The following is a 22,229-nucleotide window of genomic DNA, read 5'->3' on the forward strand; positions in this document are numbered from 1 at the left end:
CGTTTCATCAGGTCAAGGTTGTTGATTCACATAGAGACCCTCTTCGTTTCCTCTGGCGGCAGGATGGAGACCTAGATAAAGAAATTCAGGACTTCAGTATGACGTTCATTTATTTGGTGCAGTGTCATCACCGAGTTGTGCCAGATATCCCCTAAGGAAAAAAGCTGATGAAAACAAGGCTAATTTATCTGTGGTTGATGTGCAAGCAGTAAAACAGAACTCCTTTGTGGATGACTGCTTAATGAGCTTCAATTAAGAGGAAGAAGCAAAGCAGGTGATGAAGGATCTTGGTGCTCTCTGCAAGAGAGGATGCTTTAGTGTGGAGAAATGGATCAGTAACAACAAAGAGCTTTTGCAGAGCATTTCAGAGGATCAGTTCGCAAAGGATATAAATAAGCTTAATCTACATCGAGACAAACTTCATACTTAAAGAGCATTGGGTCTACTGTGGTGTGTAGAACGGGACAACTTCAAGTTCAAGACAGAAGTAAAACAATAGTCTCTCACCAGGCGTGGTATGCTATCAATAACTAGCTCCATTATGATCCTTTAGAAATTCTTGCACATTTCACTCTCTCTGCAAAGATGATGCAACAGGAGCTCTCCATAAGAAACTGTGGATGGGCTGATGCTTTATCTCCAGACATTTTGAGGACATGGAAATCCTGGATCCGAGAACTCGTGTTTTTGACATCCTTTCAGCTGAGCAGATGCATAAAACCAAGAGACTTTGGTGACCCCATTCATACCCAGGTGCATCATTTTGCTGACGCTAGCAAAGATGGCTATGGAATTGTGTCATACCTCCAAAACCCCAAAAAGGAATTTCATGTCGCATTTCTGTTAGGAAAAGCATGAGTTTCTCCACTAAAGTCCATCACAACCCCTCGTATGGAGGTAACAGCTGCTGTCCTGGCTGCTCGAGTGGATGCCATGTTGAGAACTGAGCTGCAACTTCAGATTGATGATTCTGTTTTTTGGACAGACAGTACATCAGTGTTGAAGTTAGAATGAAGACACACGACAGACACGATTTCAGGTATTTGTGGCAAATCAAATGTCAGCCATTAGAGACAGCTCAAATCTCAAAAATGGAGGCACGCATCGGAGGCCAACCTATGTAAATCGCATTTTGGTTACGTAATGAAAGGGATCAGAATCTGAACGGCTCGTAGATCCACATCACACTGGATGGCTCATCCGGGCGGCTGTACAGACACTGCAGAATATGTTGCTTTCCTCCTTCTCTGAGTTGGCAGGCTGAGGGGAGACCACTTTATATATGTTAAAGCAAGAAAAAAACCTGTTTTTCATAATAGGTCCCCTTTAAAGTAAAAATAACAGCATTAGCAGAAGAAGGAGATTCAAATTCCCATTTGCAAGCTGGATCCAATATGGGAGGACAATTTCCTTAGAGTTGATGGAAGATTAAACAAAGGAACAATGCAGATGGAAGAAAAACATCAAATAATAGTCAGCAAAGATCAACACATTGCTAAGCTCATTCTCAGGCATACGCATGAAATGTTGGGTAATAGAGGACGAAATCCCACTCTAGGTGTTGCAAGGAGGAAATATTGGATTATCCATGGAAACTCTGTGTGTAGGGTAAATTCTGAATGCAAGTTTTGCAGGTGCCACAATGCAAAAACCAATTGATAAGAAGATGGCAGACCTTCCAAAGCAGAAAGTTACTCCTGATTTGCCTCATTCACTAATGTAGGAGTCGACTATTTTGGATCTATTGAAATAAAAAGAGAAGAGGAATTTGCAAATGCTATATCTGCTTGGCAAGCAGAGCGGTGCATTTAGAAGTTGCAAATTCTCTATATACTGACAACTGCTAGATCTAGATTTGATACAAGCTCTATGTCGTTTCATCAATAGAAGAAGGCAAGTTGTACACATCAGGTCAGACGATAGAACAAACTTTGTGGGGGGAACTGAAGCAAGCCCTTGCAACATTAAATCATGAGAGGATTCAAAAGGCCCTCATTCCTTCTGTAGTTGAATGGAGTTTCAACCCACCTGTAAGACTTCTTCATCGTGGTATCTGGGAGTGTATCATACGCATGATAAAGCGCATTCTAAACTCAGTTTTGCAACAACAAACGTTGGATATGGATGGACTTCACACAGTCATGTATCAGATTAAAGCCATTCTTAATGACCGTCCAATCACAAGTCTATCAGATGATCCAGACATGTATGTGAAACTGGGGACAAATTCAATACATCTCTGATTTGTTTTGGAAGAGATGGGTCAGAGAATAATCACCATTACTTCAGGAAAAACAGAAGTGGTACCAAGTAAAAAGAAATATGGTTATTGGAGACATTGTTGCGATTATGGACTCATCAGCACCACAAGGTTCTTGGTGTCTAGGAAAGGTTTTGGAGGTGGTCTATGACAAAAGGGGTTTTGTTCGTTCTGTTAAGCTTCAAACAAAAAATTGCATTTTTGAACACCCAATTACCAAATTATGTCTTATGCAAGTAATGTAATAGTATTGGATTAAATATTTGTATGTACCTATGTAAATGAATTTGTTGTTTAGGAATTGTTATGCCCAACGATTAGGGGCCAGTGTGTAGAAGCCAATTAGAGTTAGATAGTATATAAGACAGCTCTGATGTGTGTATGGGTGTGTTTTAGGCCGGAAAGGGGAAATCAGTTTTGACTGCTTTGCCAGGAACATCACGCTGTCGTCACAGCAAAGATCAATTATCCAGTCTGTCGTCACAGCAGCTCAGTTTTGTGTGTTCACTGTAAGAGTGGATAATAAATTTGGCTTTTAATTGCAAAGGACACATTTCCTCTACTACTGTAGTGTATGATAACCTTCACATCATTTAGTAGTTTAATATGAGGGTTTCATTTGTGTATTCTGTTCTCATCCAGTTTTGGAGTCAGTATTGACTTTAACCTAGTAATGCAAATGTCTACTGCCAGCAGTGTGGACACTGTAATATAAGTGACCCAAAGCTAATACAGTTTTTCTCTATTGCTTAAACACATTTCACGATACTGCCCTCACTTTTCACAAAACTCTAAACACAAAACACTTTTCTAAAGCTACGTACACTAAACCTCACAGTTTCTTTTCAAAACCAACCCATCACACCAAAACAGTTGCTCACATGCTCAAAAGCAAACCCATCACACCAAAACAGTTTCTCATATGCTCAAAAACCAACCCATCACACCAAAACAGATGCTCACATGCTCAAAAGCAAACCCATCACACCAAAACAGTTGCTCATATGCTCAAAAGCAAACCCATCACACCAAAACAGTTGCTCATATGCTCAAAAGCAAACTCTGACACCAAAATACCACTCAAGGCTTGCAGAAATGTAAACACTACTGAGCATCATTAACCACATTACCAAAAAAATTGAAAACACAATTTTCACAGTGTGAGACTGTTCTTTTTACAGTTTCACAACTGCCAGGATGCATTTGAGCAACCCTTATCTATTCTCAAATATGTTTTGGGCATTAACTATAGATTTGTGCATTTCATGGGAATAGTTACATAATGCAGAAAATGCAGTAATATCACAACTCAATGCAAAAATGAGTACTGTAAACTCCATAGAGGATCCATTACACACAATAAATACAGTAAAGTAACAATTGAGAACACAATGTTCAGGGTGCGATTTCTTTTATTACAGTACGTTTGAAAATTGACACAGTATGTTGTATGTTGACACCGAAATCATGGGGCGTCATCACGTCGGGCTGGGTCGGGCCACAGGACCTCATCAACGTCACAGGCAATATTGTCCATAGCCAAACAACGTGGGAAGAATGCCCTGGCATGCCACACCCAGCCTTGGAACGCCTCCACAGCCACATCATCACAGGCCAGGTCCATAGCCCTGAGAAGGTTCTCTCTGGTGTAAGGTTGGCGGTCATAGACCTTCCACCGCCATGATGAGAAGAACTCCTCTATTGGGTTTAGGAACGGAGAGTAGGGTGGCAGACACACATCCTTCTCCTCTCCCTCCTTGGCCTGCTCCTCTTTGGACTGCTTCTTGTCCTCTTTGGCCCACTCCTCGGCCTGCTCCTCTCCCTCCTCGGCCCACTCCTCTCCCTCCTTGACCTGCTCCTCTCCCTCCTTGACCTGCTCCTCTCCCTCCTCGACCTGCTCCTCTCCCTCCTCGACCTGCTCCTCTCCCTCCTCGACCTGCTCCTCTCCCTCCTCTGACACGAACTCCTCTTCTTCTGTCTTGATCATCCATTTTTGTTTGTGAGCCTTCAGCTAACTGCACTGACTTATATAGGTGTGGTCACATCATTTGCAATAGGTGTTTTCAATTATGAGTAGTTGTGTTTACTGATTGAAACCAGGTATGTTCATTGTGTTCAAGTTTTGCTGATTGTGGGTAGCATTTTGCATCACATGAGCTTCACAATGCATATTGGAGCAGAGTTATATGCAAAATGTGTTTTAGCACGGTAAAATGTGTTTAGAGTTTTGAGAAAAAGGGGATGGGTTTTGTGAACAGTGTCTACAGGTGAATTGTGTTTGTGGTTGTGGCAAAAGGGGAGTAGTTTTACTAAATGTGTTTAGGCAACTGGTCATTTGGTTTAGAGTACTGGGTTTTGTGTTTTGGCAATAGAGAAAAACTGTAATGGGAAATTCTGTTGAAGTTATCACTGTTTAGACTTTGTGACATTTACATTGCATATGTATTCCTTCCACTAACTCAAGACTTTTATTTTACTGGTTTTTGTGATCTTAAAGTCCATGATACAATCAGACATTCACAAGTTGCCTCAGCATACTTGCTAAATTTAAACCTAGTGCGCTTGCAATTAAAAAAAAAAGTGTGTGTGTGTGTGTGTGTGTGTGTGTGTGTGTGTGTGTGTGTGTGTGTGTGTGTGTGTGTGTGTGTGTGTGTGTGTGTGTGTGTGTGTGTGTGTGTGTGTGTGTGTGTGTGTGTGTGTTGGGGGGGCTGCAGTGGCTGGAGGAGTCATTCTCAGGTTTCTCTGTCGTGGGTGTGAATGACTGTTGTGCCATCCCCTGGCCGGGCCCGCCCCTGGGGGTGCAGCAGGGCCCTGGCTGGGCCCGGCGGGGTGGCCTGTGGGGAACGTGGGTGCTTATCAGGGCCAGTACCACTGCCCTGCCTCCCCTACATGACTCACGCACACTCTCACTTAGGTCTGAGGGGTTGGGGGGTCCGGGGCGTGGGGGACACTGTCCCACGTGCCCCGGGACTGCCTGCTCCTCAGTTTTAATAACATCTTAAATACCTTACATTCAACAGATATTCACTCAACAAGGAAACTTAGGATCTTTGGAGGGGTGGGGGGGCGCACTGTCAAATGTGGTACTCTGACCTCCCCCTCCCTGTTTTTACCGGATTAGTCACACACTCATCACCAGGGGCGGGAGCGAGGCTTACTCCACCCGTGTTTCCCACGTTGGCCTGGGGCAGGGGGACGGGAGTGGTAGAGAGAATGACTATCCATGTCTTTGTCAGTGAGTGTATGTGTGTAAGGGTGTCCTGCGATGGAAGATGCACCAAACTTTGGCCTCCATCGACAGAAAGTTAAAAAATAAAATAAAATAAATATATATTATTATTCTTATTATTCTTCTTCTTATTATTATTATTATTATTATTATTATTATTATTATTTGGGATAGATCCTAATCCCTGTGACCCTCAAAAGGAGGAAACAGGTATAGAAAATGGATGGATGGATGGATGGATGGATGGATGGATGGATATATATATATATATATATATATATATATATATATATATATATATATATATATATATATATATATATATATATATATATATATATACATATATATATATATGTGTGTGTGTGTGTGTGTGTGTGTGTGTGTGTGTGTGTGTGTGTGTGTGTGTGTGTGTGTGTGTTATATCTATATCTATCTATATATATATATATATATATATATATATATATATATATATATATATATATATATATATATATATAGATAGATATAGATATATATATATATATATATATATATATATATATATATATATATATATATATATATATATATTATATATATATATATATAAATTGATTATATATTAAAATGCATATATATGCTTTAGGTTTTTACCAACTTGGTATTAACCATTAATATAAATGCAGACAAAAAAAGGGGAGGGGGTAAGCGTCCAGTGAAAAAGTCTGTGATTCAAATGAGGAGGTCTTCCAACTGTGCACCCCTTCACATGCAAATAAGCAAACAACGACCAACTTTGGAAAACCAGTCCAGCAGTCTTGAAACATGACCATACAATTAGAAACATGATTAAATCACTTTAATGTAACTCCCCACCACCACCACCACTCTCGCTCAAATTACACGGAAATGATCCATCAGTGATTGCAAAGAAGTCCCACCGACTTCCAAGTCCCAGCAGCAGCAGGTTTCTCCTGTCCGCAGCTGGGACCACGGTAAGGACATTTTCCTTCCGTGGAGCTTGTAACCTTGGCGGTGTTGCCATGCAATGGTTTCAAACGTGCGTAGGAGGACTTTGCAGTGATCAGAGACTCTGCCACTTGAAGTGAACCATCAGCCAGCTCTTTCACTTACCTTCTAAAATAGTGAGCGCTCATATTTCCAGCCAGAGAGGAGGAGACAAGTGCGTGTCACTTTCACATCATGGCGCATCGCTCCGCGTATCCAGCCGTCCCGCTCGCTCTGCTGCTGCTTGGAGTTCTGGCGATCCTGCTGTTGACCATCCCCACTCAGGACATCCGTGAGCAGCCCACTTTCATGGTAAGGTTGCTTTCCCTCCCTGGTATTTTTGGAAGACGGTTGGCGTGTTAATTTGATCAGACTGTGTGTAACCACAGATCTGCAGCGTGCAGGTGGCCAGCAAGGGACCAAAACTGCGTGAATGATCATTCACATGATCTGTTAAACAGTGTGACACTGGAGAAAAGTTCCAGGTCACAATTATATTTAACAAAAAATAAAGAAATACAAAATAAAAATGTTTTATTGGGATTTGAAATGGTATTGGAATAAAATATGCATATTGACTAGGCATTGTCATAAAAGGTCAAAGCTAATACTGATAGTTATTTGCTCCTATTTAGAAAGTGCAAATGCACAGCACATAAAAAAGGATAAAAAAAGGATAAAAAAATTTAAATAAAATGATGATCAAGCCTTTGTTGTTCTCAAATTTTGCTGATGTGCTGTTCATACTGTAAGGATATATTGCTGTAGTGAAGTTTAACACAATAATAATCCATTGATGGCATGTGTTATTAATGTTGGAGAAAAGGGTGATGCATAAAAGGACTCTAGTATTACAAGTTGCTTGGTGGTATTATAATGCACCATAATGTCATCAAAATGAAGAAGGACATCCGTCTTTGACAAGATGAGTTAGATATCAGCTGAGTGCATCTACAGTTTGTTATCTCTGGAAAAAAAAAGCTAACATACAGCACTGACAGTGGCACTTGTGATGGAAACAGTGGGTGTACAAAACGTCACTTAACTAATAGCAGGGTTTCAGTTACCTGAACATGTTTTTAGGTACAACTTTTCCAGTTCTGCAAGTCCTAATAGCAAGATTTTGGTCACTAATAACTGTGCATGAGCAGTTTGGAGACTCAATTAGTGATGCTCACTAACATTTAGCAAGTTCTGGTTAAATATCTGGCTAAATTAAAGGAGGCATGTGAGGGAGGAGTTGTTAAATGAGACTCAAACTCTCAATTTTACTATTAACAAGTTTCCAAGCAATTGCAAGGTTGCGGACAAATTTCCACCATCAGTAGAAAATCAGTTTTACTTGAGTTGGATTGCACTCAAATGATCTCAGTTGAAAAATTTATAGCAAACTGGAAACTATCAGATTGGAGTTCTTTCCACGTCTTGGCGTTAAGACAAAATTGGCATTGTGATAAAATGATTATGTTATATCTTCTGTCTTGTCTGATGAAAACTGTGTTGTACCAAGAAGCCGTTTGTGAGAACAACCAATCAAAAGCATTGTTGAGCTTTGATTCTGAAAGCAATCTGGTTGCAGTCGTGTGAAAGGTGTCTCTGCAAGATCCACAGTCTTTGAGAAACTGGCTTATGGTCTTTAGATGTGAGAAGCTGTCATAGTTAGTCTTTCAAAAATCTTTCTACATTTTTTGCAAAGTCATCGAGTTCATGAAAAAAAGACAAGACGACATGCTTCAACAACGAAATGAGAAACTGTCAGGTTTACTTAGAGCAACTTTTCCCACATAAACCTTACAAATACACCTACACCTATTCAATCTCTAACTGCTTGGCGGAACAAAAACATGGGTGTGGTATAAGTACTTAATGAAAAGTTGTGTTACAAAGCGCCTCCACCCCCACCACCACTATCAAGTTCAAAACTCTTGCTCTGTTGACAATCAAATCATGCAGAGTTCAACAATCCTACGTCGCTGAAACCAGGTGTAACCTGGTTTGACTGAATTAATTTATATTGCCTTTCTGTCAGCACGTCACATCATAAACCTTAAACAGAGACCTTTGGACTTTTTTGTGGGTCAATTTGCAAAGATAAATGGTCCTCATTATGTAGCACAAAAAATGTGGACTGATGATTCATACTTCTTGAAATTTTGATCAGTTGTGGACAGCAGGCTGTTGGCATACTACAATAAAAAAAAACTGTTATCAGTAACGTACTCCATAACAGAAATGCTGATAAACTGCACCTTCCTTATTTTCATGACAGATAATGTTCAAGCCTTCATCACAGAGTCACCACATGTGTGTTCACACAGGCAAGTTAATGGACAACAGTTTTAAATTAGATACATTTTTATTCATTGGTTTTGGAAAAAAAACGGAAATGTAATGAAACAAATGATGTGAAACTGTTCTGCAGAACTGCTCTGGCATTCAGAGCAGGAATACTCTGAACACTGCACATACCAGCTCCACTTTTAGTTTCCTGTTTCCACATTTTGTGCGTCCAGTTGGATGTCCCTTGGTTTCTTTTTGGATCTTATGTCATCGCTCTTTCACACACAGCAACACACTGATGCACCAAAGGGGTTTGTCACATTTTTCTGGGAGACAAGTAACATTTCCAGAAGATGATCAAATCAACCGGACAAAGCAGACTGCTGCAGCTTACGTTCTTGACAAATGTAAACAGTAATTCTCACAACTGACTGCACAGCGGAAATGTCAGAATAGTATCAGAGATAGCGACGAGCGCCTGTGCATACTGTTTTTGCCGTTGCTAACTTGAGTGTATTTGCAAGCATGGGTATCTATTTCTGCAAGATCATTTAGTGTAAGTGTGCATATGTGTGTGCTTGTGTTGTGGGGGAGGGGTAAGGGGTTAGGAGATGCCTTCGCTCTTCCTTCCCTTTCGTTTTTTCATCACGTGTCCTTTTACTCGGCTGGACTTTGGCAGTTGCCCCCACATAGGCAGGCATGGGGGTTTCTTGTTGTTATGAGTGTGAATTCACAGAAAGAAGAACAGACAACTCACAAAGAGAAACAAGGTGCAATGACATAAATGCATGCTAACAAAGAGGGGTAACAAATCTGGTGCTATTTTCTTGTGCTTAAGAGCCTATATGTTTTATTCATGACCATATCTAATAAAAAATACATAGAAATTAACATCTTATGACAGCGTTGCATAATAAACATTTTTTCAAAACTTCTGTTTTGATTGCACTCACAAAATTGTATTGATATGAGCAGCAACTCTGGGATGTTGAAGGGGTAAGATAGATTTTCATTGGTTTCTAAAGAAACAGGAAACCCTGACAGTATATTCAGAATCTATTTTCGTTTTGTCTAAATACAAAGACTACACTCAAAGTTCAGCTGTAGAACCTGAGACTGAGTGTAGGGAACAGAGGGAATGAAAGCTTACAAATGGAAGCTGGGTGAATTCCAAACCCTTCAAACTTTATTTTAAGTTTGCATAAAGAAAAATATAAAATATTGACTGACATTTTTAGTTACCTTTTTATTCACCTCTGTGCCAGATGAAATTATCTTTTATATGAAGTCTATGAGCATTTGGAAAGTGAGGAGACCATGTGCTAGAAAAGTAGAAATTTGTCAGTTCAGTCGCTCCAATATAATTTGGTATACTTTATAAAAAGAATAATGCAAAGACTCGAGCTGTCATCAACATGATTATCAAAATAAATTTGGAAATTATAAAAGTTAAAATAACCGCAAGTTTTATAACCAACTTGAAACACTGCAAATCTTTAAATACTGTGTTTTTTAATTCTGCCTTTTAAAATCCAATATGCTGTATTGATTTTAGAGATCAAAGTCTTAACTGTTATGAAATAAACCCAAATATACATTCATGCAATATGGGATGCCGTAGGATATCCTTGAAAACTGGCACTATAGTCGAGTATGCAGCCAAATGACTTCCAGAAACCAAATTTAACTATATCTCTAGAAATATATATTTTTTATTTTTCCATCTCACTAACTGGACCCAGTTTTATAAAATTCTTTAAAAGTTTTGCTGTTCACTTTAAGATCTTTATGCATTTCTTTTCTTCTGCATTTTTACCATGTAGTATGGGATTGTCCTGGATGCTGGATCTTCACACACAGCTTTGTATATCTATAAGTGGAGGGCAGACAAGCAAAATGGCACCGCCGTGGTTACCCAGCATAGCGAATGCAAAGTGAAGGGTAAGTTTCAGCACCTTCTCCAAAGGAAACAGTGCTTTGCATGTCAAATTTAGATGGCGTGTTCTTTAACAACTTTGCATTACAAGTAGATACACCAATGAAGAGTCACTATAAGCATGCTTGTACATCCCTCTTTTAAGTATCACATTCATCCATTTTTCAGACCCACTTTATCTTGTTCAAGGTTTTGGTGTGTGAGAAGTTGGATGGGTTTCCAGTGAATCACAGGGCCACAAAACCAAGCTAGTAATAATGCACAGGTGAAGGGAATGAGGCTGATGAAGGTGGCAGGATCTAGATGACAGGAGAGTCAGTAACTCAGTAAAAAAAACCTATGAAACTGTGACCATGACAAACACATGCACTGAACACGGGGGGCATATTTCATACAGTTTGTAGTGAAATTGCATCGGCTACCAATGTAGCGTGTCATAGGAAAGGTTTCCCATAGTGGCAGCACGTTGGTGTTCGCACTGTTGGAAATGTTAGATTGTTAGCATTATTTTGTTAGCACTTGGCCAACTCACATGTAAATAACTGTATATCCTCACATTAAGCACTGTGGTCATGTTCTGTATTTTATACTGTTTGAGGGAGTGGTGGTGGAAACAAGGCAACAGCAGTTTAACCTTCCCCAGAGATCATAATCGAACTTCTGTAGATCTAAAAGTTCAATTACACCATGCCCATGTTTAACTACATACCGTTTTGCCATTTAGACACCGTTGTACCATATCATTGTGAAGCTGTTCGCTTTTTGTTTTATACTTCAATCATTCTTGCTCTTTTAACTTTTTTATCTTTTTTATTTTATTCATTCCATTCCCAATCCCATCTTTGTAGCTTAAATTGTTGCTTTTCTTTGTGCATGAGCTTTACTCCTAAAGTCTTCAGTGCCAGCGACTGCATCAGCATCCTGTTGCTCCCTTTCACACGTTCCCGTTCTCAGTTTGGGGACAAATGTGCTCCCCCGTACGCACCCAAATGGGTCAAATTAGTGACAAACACAGGACTGAATTTGTTTAACTGGCAGCTTTTTTAATAAATAAGGTAACAGTTATGGTATTATTCAATTTACTATCAACTAGTAAATATGAGATTTTGAATACGTTTTCAATTGAGGTGAAGTTTTTATCCCTAAAATTAAGCAAATGGCCTGGTGCACTGGTGCCAGTTTCCCAACAACTGTTACATTCTTGTTCGGCCAGACAGCCTTCCAAGGGCTTTTTTACTTAAGAGGAGCCTGTTTTAAAGTCTAGGCTTTGCTCGGGGACAGTTTTTTTGTTAACAGAATCAATTTCCACTGTTAGCTAGTGTTGGTCTGTTGGAGCTACGTGATCTTTAGTGGTAGGATCAAGGATTTCTTCACACAATGTCTATAAAGAGCAATTGGTAAAAGTAAAATATGACAGAGTAATAAGAAAAAGGATAGTTCTTGTTCTAATTGTGAGAAGCTCTTTCAAATGAATAGATTTTATTATTACATCACAGCAAAGCCCATCTCAGTCTCTGTCATGAGCTGTCATGAGAATTGATATGAGAAAAACATAAACATAGAACGTCCTTATCTTAATTTAATTTTTTTTTTTTTTTTTTTTTTTTAAGCCGGCCCTGATAAGACACCCGCGCCCCCCCACCGGCCATCCAGTAGACGGGGGCCGGCCCTCCGAGCCGGGCCAGGGCCCCACCGTACCTCCACGGGCGCCCCCGGCGCCGCCGGAGCCCCCAGACGGAGGGGGAAACTTAATTTAATTTAATTTTTATGAATTGTAACATCAGTCTCATAAAGAATTTATAGTTTTCACTGTAAGTAAAGAAAAGCAGCTTGACAACAGTGGTTAAATGCACTCTTTACTTCTGTGCAGCTGTCTGGTATTGTAGCTGTTTTTTTCTATTCTCTTGAGTGTGACCTACTAGCGTGTGGGATATGTATATGGTTAACAGCTATCCACATCTTTTTTCTATACACCAGCACATGATTGCATGGGCTGATTATGTAATCAGTTTTTCTTTGTGAATGTCTTCATGACTGACATAGGTGGAGGCATATCTAGCTATGCGGGCCAACAGGGGGGAGCAGCGAAGAGCTTACAGGCGTGTCTGGACCAGGCCGTGAAAGATGTTCCCAAAGAACGACACAAGCGCACATCGGTGTACTTGGGAGCCACAGCGGGGATGAGGCTTCTGCAGTGAGTAGTATGTCTCTGTCTGTGTTGGAGGGACCAGACGGCCTCTTGATTTTGTCAATTATGTATTTTTGTCTTTAACACTAACTGATTAAAAGTGTTAATGCTGAGAAAGCATTTACACTTTTGAGACGTTTTAAAACTCTTCTGCACATGTTGGATTGCTGGTTCCTCCCCCATCCCACATTACATCTTGTTATTATTTGTTTGTCTTTAAAGCTTGTTAATCCCCAACAAGGTTTCTTCATTGGAGTTAGGACAGCTGTTTCCTCTCAGAGTTTTAAAAAGACCATGTGTTTGGTATCTGTTTGAATATGTAGTTCCTGGTTGTTTTAACACATCCTGACAAACATTACTCACTAAGCAACACTTCTTTTCAACTGTGCATGAAAAAAGCACTCTACATGTTTATATTCTTTTTTATGACAGCAGAATCTTGGCAACATTTCTCCAATTTAACCACGATTTTACGCATTACTAACATTAGCCTTATGCTTTCCATCCATCCATCCATCCATCCATCCATCCATCCATCCATCCATACATCCACCCATCCATCCATCCATCCATCCATCCACCTTGCATCTGCAGCCTCTGCTTCCTCAGTGGAAAGCATGTCAGTGGGACTGAGGAGATCCTCAAAGTATTCCTTCCACCGTCTGACAATTTCCCCAGTCAAGGTCAACAGCTCTCCACCCGCACTGTAAACAGTGTTGGCAGGGTACTGCTTCCCCTTTCTGAGAACAGAGAACATGGTCCACTCTGACTCAATGTCCTCAGCTTCCCTCGGAAAATGAAACCTAAAAGACGGAGTGGCCCATCGATGATTGGTTCTCCAATATTTATACTTCTTATTTCTTGATGTATCTTTGCGAAAACTGTTAAAGTACGTGACGCTTCCTGTGATTCCTTTTTCAGAAATTCCAACCCTGAACAATGCAATCAGATTCTGCAGGAAGTTGGCCAAAAAATCCGGTCTTACCCTTTCGACTACAAAGGAGCCTCTATATTGAGTGGAAAAGATGAGGGTGCATACGGTTGGGTCACCGTTAACTATCTCTTAGAGAACTTCATCAAGGTATACAAGAGTGTATGAAGAGTCTTAAAGGGTTATAACCAGTGAAAGTCTTTACTTTTATCCAAGGCTGAGTTATGGCAGTAAAAATCTTAACTTTACATCAGCAAATGAATAGTCACGATAGTTGGATGGAGCGCAACGACAGCTCAGTGTGGGAAGGAACACTTTTGATCGTAATGGGAAGCATGATGAACAAAAAATCCCTTTACACTGCAATCTAAATCCCTTTTCTTGATTGTTCTTTGCAGTATGGATTTGTGGGCCACTGGTTCAAACCCAACAGACCAACAGTGGGAGCACTTGACTTTGGTGGGGCATCCACACAGATAACATTTGCAACTCAGTCATCCATAGAGGATAAGAAAGATGCAAAAATATTTCGTCTTTATGGCCAGGAGTACTCGCTGTACACACACAGCTTCTTGTGCTTTGGGATAGACCAGATTGTCAAAAGACTTCTGGCTCATATCATAAAGGTAATGTAGCTTTATCCCTTCTCACTAAAAACACAAAATCAAGTGATAGATCTATAACAGGGGTCGGCAACCCAAAATGTTGAAAGAGCCATATTGGACCAAAAACACAAAAAACAAATATGTCTGGACCCTCAAAAAATTCAAAGTCTTGTATAAGCCTTATAATGAAGACAACACATGCTGCATGTATCTACAGTATATTAGTTATAACTTGCTACTTGGCTGCAAATGTAGCATGCTGATGTCTTTCCACGTGACTCTTTTTGTTACGCGAATCTATGGAATCTATGGATCTATGGAGTATTAGGGCCAGGCAGGAGAAAAATAAAAATAATATTTTAGCGGAGGAAGAATTTTTTTTTCATTATGCACTTTGAGAAAAAAGTCAAAATGTCGAGAAAAAAGTCGAAATGTCGAGATTACTGTTGAAGTACAATTTCGAGAAAAATGTCGAGAAAAAAGTTAAAATGTCAAGAAAAAAGTTGAAATGTTGAGAAAAAAGTCGAAATGTCGAGAAAAAAGTCAAAATGTAGAGAAAAAAGGTGACGTTTCGACTTTATTCTTGAAATTGTATTTCAACATTAATCTCGACATTTCAACTATTTTCTTGACATTTTTACTTTTTTCTCGAAGTGCATAATGAAAAAAAAATCTTCCCCTCAAATATTTTTTCTTCTGCATGGCCCTGATACTCTTCCGTAAAAATCTTCGTTAACAGAAATGTTGAAATGCAATATTTATTTTACACATTTTTACAGCGTTGGAAAACATCAAGAATGTTTGTGTCATGTTTGTCCTCCTACAGAAACCATATTAAAACAAAAAATATATTTCCCTCCCCCATCAATTTCCATTTTCAAACATTTTTGAAAAAGCTCCAGGAGCCACTAGGGCGTTGCTAAAGAGCTCTAGAGCCGCGGGTTGCCGACCCCTGATCTATAACATTCGGACAACATATGTATTTATTCATGTTCTATTGCAAAAGGAGACATATAAAGCCTTTTCATAACGTTGACACAGATTGCTAAGGTCTTAGTGAAATGTCCGTGACGTGTTTGGCCAAATACCACCTGAGATAGATTGAAAAAGCTTCCCTCTCGTCCATGTTTTTACAGCTGAGTTCCCAACAGCTCATTTTAATGGGTGTAGTTAGCGAGGAGGCTCCATTTCACCCCTCTAATCCTTGAATATGCTTCTCTTGAGATCTGTCATGCAACTTTGCAAAACCCTACGCAGCATTGTTTGAATTTGGGTGGAGATGAAGATGCACTTTTTCCAATGAAAGCTGAGATAGGCTCCCGCTGACTCACTGTGACCCTGAATAATACTCAGGTGGATATAGATGATAGATGGAGGTGTCTGTAATGAATGAATAAAAAAACACAATTCCCATCTTTGTTTCGGGCCACCTTGCTCTGAAAAATGCTCCATTCAGGGAGCTGCTCAGCTGTTCAGTGTACCGTGACATCACAGACCCAGGGTGGAGGAGAATTATCCAGTTTCCATATCTTCATCTCCACGCAAGGTTACCGCATGCTGTATATGATTTCTGTTGACAGTGTGTCTTGCAAGGTTGTAATCCCAGTGTCAAAACTCAATACAAGGGGGAGGTGGAGGGGCGTTGAATGATTGAACCCCCCCCCCAAAAAAAAAAATTGGCTACTTTCAAATTGCTATGAAGTCGTGGATGAAATTTAAATTTTGTACAAATATCTGTGGAAGTGTGTCAGAAACGTTTGATTACGATGTCAGGACATTGTATCCACTTGTCAAAAAAGGTCAGAAAACCTCCTTTAAAAGGATTTTGCAAACCCTTTCTGAAGTGCTTTCCTTCACAGAAATAATGTTGTTCCCCTGGGCTTTTTCATCCTCTGAGGCTTGTGGTTATTGTAGCAGTTTTTTTCTGTCCACCTCATAACAGAGCAAGGCGTATGTGGATCTCACATCATGTGACACAGAGCAAAGTGACTGAGAAAATCAAATGGAAAATAATGGAAAATGGAAATAAAAGGTGTTAGTAAATACCTTTTACAAAAGTCAAACACAATACAGACTGTTTGGTTAAATGCTGAACAAACACTTGTATGAGAGATCTACAATTTTAGATTTTTTTTAAGTGTTTTTTGAATCAGTGCCATCTCAAAATGTGCCAGTCCAGGGGCCTCATTTATAAAGTTTGCTTGCGCACAAAACAGGGCTTGAAAGATGTGCAAGCCACCTTCTACCCAAAGGTTGGGATTTAAAAAGAAAAAACTAACTGAAAAATCTGCGTATCCCTACGCCAACCCTGACCCTCCCGTAGGAACTTACTTAAGACATGGGGAACTGGCGACGCAGGCGGTGAGGTGGTGAAATGAAGCCATATTCATGTCATACTCTTAATAATGTCATCACATATCAGACTTATAATATAATAGCGCTGATCGTGTTCCTCTGTGTTTGAAGCTCAGCGTCAGTCAGGACTCTGGTGCTGCTGCTGCAGGACACACCGGGAACCTCCTCTTCAGCCACCGCGACAACCGTAGAGTGACTGAGGACAGAACAACGGAGCCCCTAAAGGGACACAGATTTTTATTTATACTGTATATATAAAATTAGTTTTACGCGCGCGTGAAACCTTTACGCGCGGGCGTAAGCCTAAATTATGGTTCCGCGTTAAAACAACGCAGAGCCTACGCCGTAGGGTACGCAGTGACGCGCACCTACGCCGTAGGCTCTGCGTTGGTGTGACGCGGAACCATAAATCAGCCTTGAGCAGCACTGAGGGGAGAGGGGAGGGCTGCCGGGCCGTCTTCGCATCGCCTTTGAGTGTCTTGATGATTCGCAATTACAGGCTGAACCTACCGTTATTTTTAAACTGTAAAAAGTGGGGGGGACAAATACATGATTTTGAAAAGTGGGGGGGACATGTCCCCTGTCCCCAGTGGAAATTGCACCGTGGCACTCACGGGCAGCAACGGCGTGCTGCCACTCACTCGCTTTATTTTATACTATTTATATACTATTTATACTTTTACTGTGACCACCAAATAATGTAGTTTTCCTGGCCTCCACCTCATCCACAACATCTATATCTCAGTCTCCGTGAAATTCAGTGGCACGGAGGCTCGACACGTCTCATTCATCCTGACGCCCAAACAGGCTGCAGGAAGCCGCTGTGCATGCTCAGCAGGCTCATTCATATGCAAATACTACTTTGCATTGCCCATTTATGGTAAAAAGCGGGCGTGTAGAGGGCGGGATATGAGCAACCTTCCAGCAACCTTCGGGATATGCGCAACCTTCCAGCTGGACTGTGATTTATAAAGCGAACATTGCGTGCAAGTGTGCCTGCACAGGGTTTTATAAATTCAGATTTTTTTTTCGGCTTTTGGCTTTACATGCACTTTTAGTTTTTTTTTATAAATGAGGCCCCAGTTCATTTCCATCTGAACATCAAGTGTCTCTGTTATACTATCTAATTAACTAGACTGTTTGTAATATATACCAGATAACCTCTTGTCCTTTCCAAAGTGTATTTACTTAGTTACATAGCTACAGACTTACTAACTTTTTTAACCTATTTATTTATTTATTTAGTTTGAATTAGAGCTGTTGTTAGTTATACAGCCTGATAACTGCTCACTAATTTGTCAATATCGATAAATCTGGATTAGTTGGGAGATCTGGATTGAATAGGAAAAGTAGTTTTAGAGTAGGGGTGTGGGACTCCAGTCCTCGAGGGCCGTAGAGTCCTGTGTGTTTTAGATGTGTCCTTACATCGACACACCTGATTCAAATTAACGGTTGAAACCAGCTTGTCATCAAGTTTCTACATCTCTGTTGTTGACATAGCTCCTTGTATCACGGTGTGCTGAAGCAGGGACACATCTAAAGATGCAGGGCTTCGGCCCTCGAGGACCGGAGTCCCACACCCCTGTTTGAGAGGGTTTATAGCAGAAGAAAGAACTACAGCGCCATCTGGTGGTCAATGATAGTAACAGCAACACACTGTTTTGGGCCGTCGTACTACAGGTCCATAGTATCGACGTACTGTATTTTTTATTATCCATTTTAATTTGGGACGGATTAAAGACTCATTGTAACCTATTTTTTTTGTAATTATTTTGTAATTAACTCTCTGTCTCTTTCAGTCTCAGGCTTACTCAGAGTCAGTCACTCAACCATGTTATCCAGCAGACTACAATAAGTCATTTGAAATGGACAATATATTCAACTCTCCATGCACAAAAAAGGACAAACCCCAGTCTTACAGCCCACAGGCTTCTGTGAGATTACAAGGCAGTGGACAATATGAGCACTGTCTGGGTAATGTGTCAGAGTTATTCTCCTTCGACAACTGTCCCTTCTCACAGTGCTCCTTTGACGAAGTCTTCCAACCAAACATTACCGGGAGCTTCATGGTAAGAGAAATGTTAATGTGGGTATTTATCCCACATGGTGTCTTTTTTACTTCCCGAAAATAAAACAGATGTTAAAGGTGTTTTTTTGTTTGTTTGTTGTTGTTTTTATCTTAAATGGACGTTTTAAAAAGAGTCATCTGTCTATTTAAATGACTGATTTCCCACATGACCCATTAACAAATTTGAAGACACTATTACCCAACAAGTCTACAAAGACAATACACTGAGCTATGTTTAATGTAGAAAAATACAAATGAAAGAACCAAAATATACAAAGAAAAATATTCCAAAATAAGTCCAGTTGGAGCCCAGACTTGTGTAGCCTGAGCATGTGAGGACAAATAGAAAATTAGGCTTTAATGTACAGTAGTACACATGATCAGTTTTCCATCCCGTTGCTCTCATGTACACTGAATTTTTGTTTGCACCATCAATCATTTTAATTCTGTCTATATTACCAGGCTTTCTCGACATTCTTCTACATTCACTCCGTCCTGCAGCAGATCACTGGGATCCCTATAAACAACCCACAACAACTGGATGATGCAATCAAAACCGTGTGCAAGATGAGTTACAGTCAGGTGACAGACTTTATTTTTTGACTCCATATAGATTTAGAATCGGTTGAAAACATTGGTTGAATATGTGATTTCATGTCTGCCTTTTTGTTGCAGATGCATCTTCTTGCTCCTGAACACCTGCCTTATTTGCAAGACTACTGTGCTTCCTCTTTGGTTATGAAGATGCTCCTCTTGAAAGGATACGGCTTTGATGACAGTTCATTCCCAAACATTTTCTTCACAAACAAGGTAATTACTTTATGTTTTATAATAAGAAGAGACCTCACATTTATCTGCAACTATTACAATTAAATTAAATTTGTGAAAATGTTGCTGCTCGTGCAGGCTGGGGACACGTCGGTAGGCTGGGCTCTGGGCTACATGCTGTATGAGAGTAATTTCCTGCCTTCGGAGTCAGTGGAGCTGAGGAAAGCTCTGACCCTGGGAGCATGGGGAACGCTCATCTTCCTCTTTGTCCTGCTCCTCACAGCAGCCCTGATCTTCATTTGTTTTCAAGTCCGAAACAAGGGAGGAGGTGGTCAAAGCACCATCTAGATACTGCAGCTAAAACAAAAGGATTGTTAACGACTAAAAGTAATTGCAAGGATCGTTGACAAAAAAAAACGGAATAAGTTATTCGAAGATTTTTAGATTGTTCATTCATGTTATGTTGTTTTTTCAGTCTCTAGCAATGGAAAGTACAGTTAGAGAACAGCAAGACAGGGGGATGTTTTTACCTGTTTTGGTGCATAATTTCCATCTCAAACACAGAATACTCACGGTATACTCACCATACTCTGGCAACAGCAGTTTAGCTGCTTTTCTGCATACATTTGCTTTAAAATGTGATCTTTTCAAGAGCCAAGTTACCATATTAAACAAACACAGCGTACTTAAGCTCTTAAGACAAAACCAGTTATTGATTCTTGTGTATTTTAATATAGAAACTCGTCTTCCGATGTAAATCTTCGTCACAAAAAGGAGATCTCTGATGACACACAATCAAGATTAACTGTTCTGTGAATGGCTGGAAAGGGATGTGCAACCATCTTAGTAGCTTACCTAGAGTTTAGGCATCCATCAGACCACAATTAAACAAACTGTCTAACAATTGTGAAATGTTATCACTGTGGAAACGTCCTTATCATGGGCGACCCAGCCAAGATGCCTTCAGAGGTGAGTTACACTGACTTGGATGAATTTCAGATCACAGTGAGAAAAACCGGTCACACTTGTTCTTTCTATTGTATATATACTTTTTTTTAAATGAACATAGTTAATTATTATCAACAGCAATTGAAGAATAAGCGTACATGTGGCTATAACTCTGTTGTGTTTTGGTTTCATGTAAAACTAACCCTTGCTCAGTGCTCTAATGAAAGAAAGATTGTTAATAATGTTCAGTACAGCACTTCCCCGGTGGCCTTGGTCACTGAATGTATTTCTTTTTTTATACTTGAGGAGTCAAACCATTTCTGTTTACATGGAATTAGAAAACAAATCTTTTTTATCTTTATTTTATTTCATTTTAAAATTTGACCATAGTCTGTTACATTAAAATAAAGAACATTGTTGAGATTACTATGATTTTACCATATGAATATAAATGACTTTATTTCTTTTAATATGTTTTCTGTGCAAAATTTTTGTCTCTTTTTTCATGTTTGGCTGTGTGAAATAAATAAGTTCAACTGCTGATGGTTTTATTAACATTTGGGGAATATGTCAAAGGAACTTGGATTTGCCTCTTCAAAACCTGCAACAGACAGGTATAAAATCAGAAAATAAAAACATCCCTATTAGGCACGTTGATGCATTACACAAAAACACCTTGTTAGGAGGCCATACATTAACTTCAAGAATTCCAAATAATGTTTGCATCGATGGATTCTTTCTATGTTTCCCCCTTACGTTATAATCACCATAATAAACAAACACATAATACACAAACAGTTATTAATTATTGTGTTTAATGTAAAAACTCATTTTCCGATGTAAATCTTCCTCATAAAAAGGAGATCTCTGAGGACACACAATCAAGATTAACTGATCTGTTAAAGGCTAGCGAGGGAGAGAGCACGATATTAAGAGTGTGGGTGATTTTGTAGTTTTTTCGTTATTTATGCAGCGAAGGACGCCTATCCCATACCTGTCAAGTCCCCCGTTTTTGCCGAGAAACTACAGTATTTTACCCCTCTTTTCCGCCGTCCCCCCAGATTTTCCATTAACCTCGCGAGAACTACCCCTTGTTGTAGCCTGAGTGGCAGTTCTCGCGAGGTTAGTGGCGACAACGGGAGCAAACCGTAATATAATAGATCCATGGAGCAAACTCTGAACAATAAATCAGATGGATGGATGTAACGAAACAGAAAGCATTTCTGCCAAAAAAGCGAAGACTTCGTGTAAATATCTCTACAAATGGGAAAGCGAGTTTAATTTTCTAAAGAGGAGCAGGATGGGGCTCAGATAGAAGTTCTGAAAGACGTGTAACTTTATAGTCTCACGGGGGAAGGACCGATGTCCGTCAGCAGCAGCTGGAGCTCAGATACATGCGTCTGTCATCAGTCATTAATGACAGATTCAAATGAATGAAAATCAGGAAAATATAAATGTTTCACTTGAAGACGGTCAATGTGTATAGAAACTGAAAATATTTAAAATAAATAAATGGGCTTTTATTCACTTTTGTGTTTTTATTTAGGCTATATTATAGGAATTACATAGCCTACATAGGAGTGTCCACAGCATTTCAGTGTAGACAAAGGTAGAACTATCAGATTATGAGCACATAATTGTAGTTTGTAAGTGGTTGACAGATAGTTA

General features: G+C 39.8%; 2 protein-coding genes across 2 annotated transcripts; one reads left to right on the plus strand and one right to left on the minus strand.

The window, feature by feature from the left end:
- Positions 1 to 3,664: 3,664 nt before the first annotated feature.
- LOC133454754 (coiled-coil domain-containing glutamate-rich protein 1-like) lies at positions 3,665 to 4,592 on the minus strand. The gene is made up of 2 exons (XM_061733477.1): positions 4,134 to 4,592; positions 3,665 to 4,070 (listed from the first exon to the last, which is right to left on the minus strand). The coding sequence occupies exons 1-2, from the start codon at positions 4,245 to 4,247 to the stop codon at positions 3,726 to 3,728; spliced, it is 459 nt and encodes a 152-aa protein (XP_061589461.1). The 5' UTR covers positions 4,248 to 4,592; the 3' UTR covers positions 3,665 to 3,725.
- A 1,883-nt stretch (positions 4,593 to 6,475) lies between these two features.
- On the plus strand, positions 6,476 to 21,061 carry entpd2b (ectonucleoside triphosphate diphosphohydrolase 2b). The gene is made up of 9 exons (XM_061734467.1): positions 6,476 to 6,794; positions 10,586 to 10,703; positions 12,742 to 12,892; positions 13,808 to 13,967; positions 14,216 to 14,443; positions 18,577 to 18,846; positions 19,308 to 19,427; positions 19,521 to 19,655; positions 19,752 to 21,061. The coding sequence occupies exons 1-9, from the start codon at positions 6,678 to 6,680 to the stop codon at positions 19,959 to 19,961; spliced, it is 1,509 nt and encodes a 502-aa protein (XP_061590451.1). The 5' UTR covers positions 6,476 to 6,677; the 3' UTR covers positions 19,962 to 21,061.
- Positions 21,062 to 22,229: the final 1,168 nt, after the last annotated feature.

The sequence above is a fragment of the Cololabis saira genome, chromosome 11 (assembly GCF_033807715.1).
Source record: "Cololabis saira isolate AMF1-May2022 chromosome 11, fColSai1.1, whole genome shotgun sequence".
Classification (NCBI taxonomy): Eukaryota; Metazoa; Chordata; class Actinopteri; order Beloniformes; family Belonidae; genus Cololabis; species Cololabis saira.

Excerpts from the sequence above, each read along its gene's own strand:
- LOC133454754 (XM_061733477.1), bottom strand. The coding sequence starts at position 4,247 with ATGATCAAGACAGAAGAAGAGGAGTTCGTGTCAGAGGAGGGAGAGGAG. Across the intron at positions 4,071-4,133 it reads TCGAGGAGGGAGAGGAGCAG|GCCGAGGAGTGGGCCAAAGA; the intron begins GTCAAGGAGGGA and ends GGAGAGGAGCAG.
- entpd2b (XM_061734467.1), top strand. The coding sequence starts at position 6,678 with ATGGCGCATCGCTCCGCGTATCCAGCCGTCCCGCTCGCTCTGCTGCTG. Across the intron at positions 6,795-10,585 it reads GTGAGCAGCCCACTTTCATG|TATGGGATTGTCCTGGATGC; the intron begins GTAAGGTTGCTT and ends TTTACCATGTAG. Across the intron at positions 13,968-14,215 it reads TCTTAGAGAACTTCATCAAG|TATGGATTTGTGGGCCACTG; the intron begins GTATACAAGAGT and ends TGTTCTTTGCAG.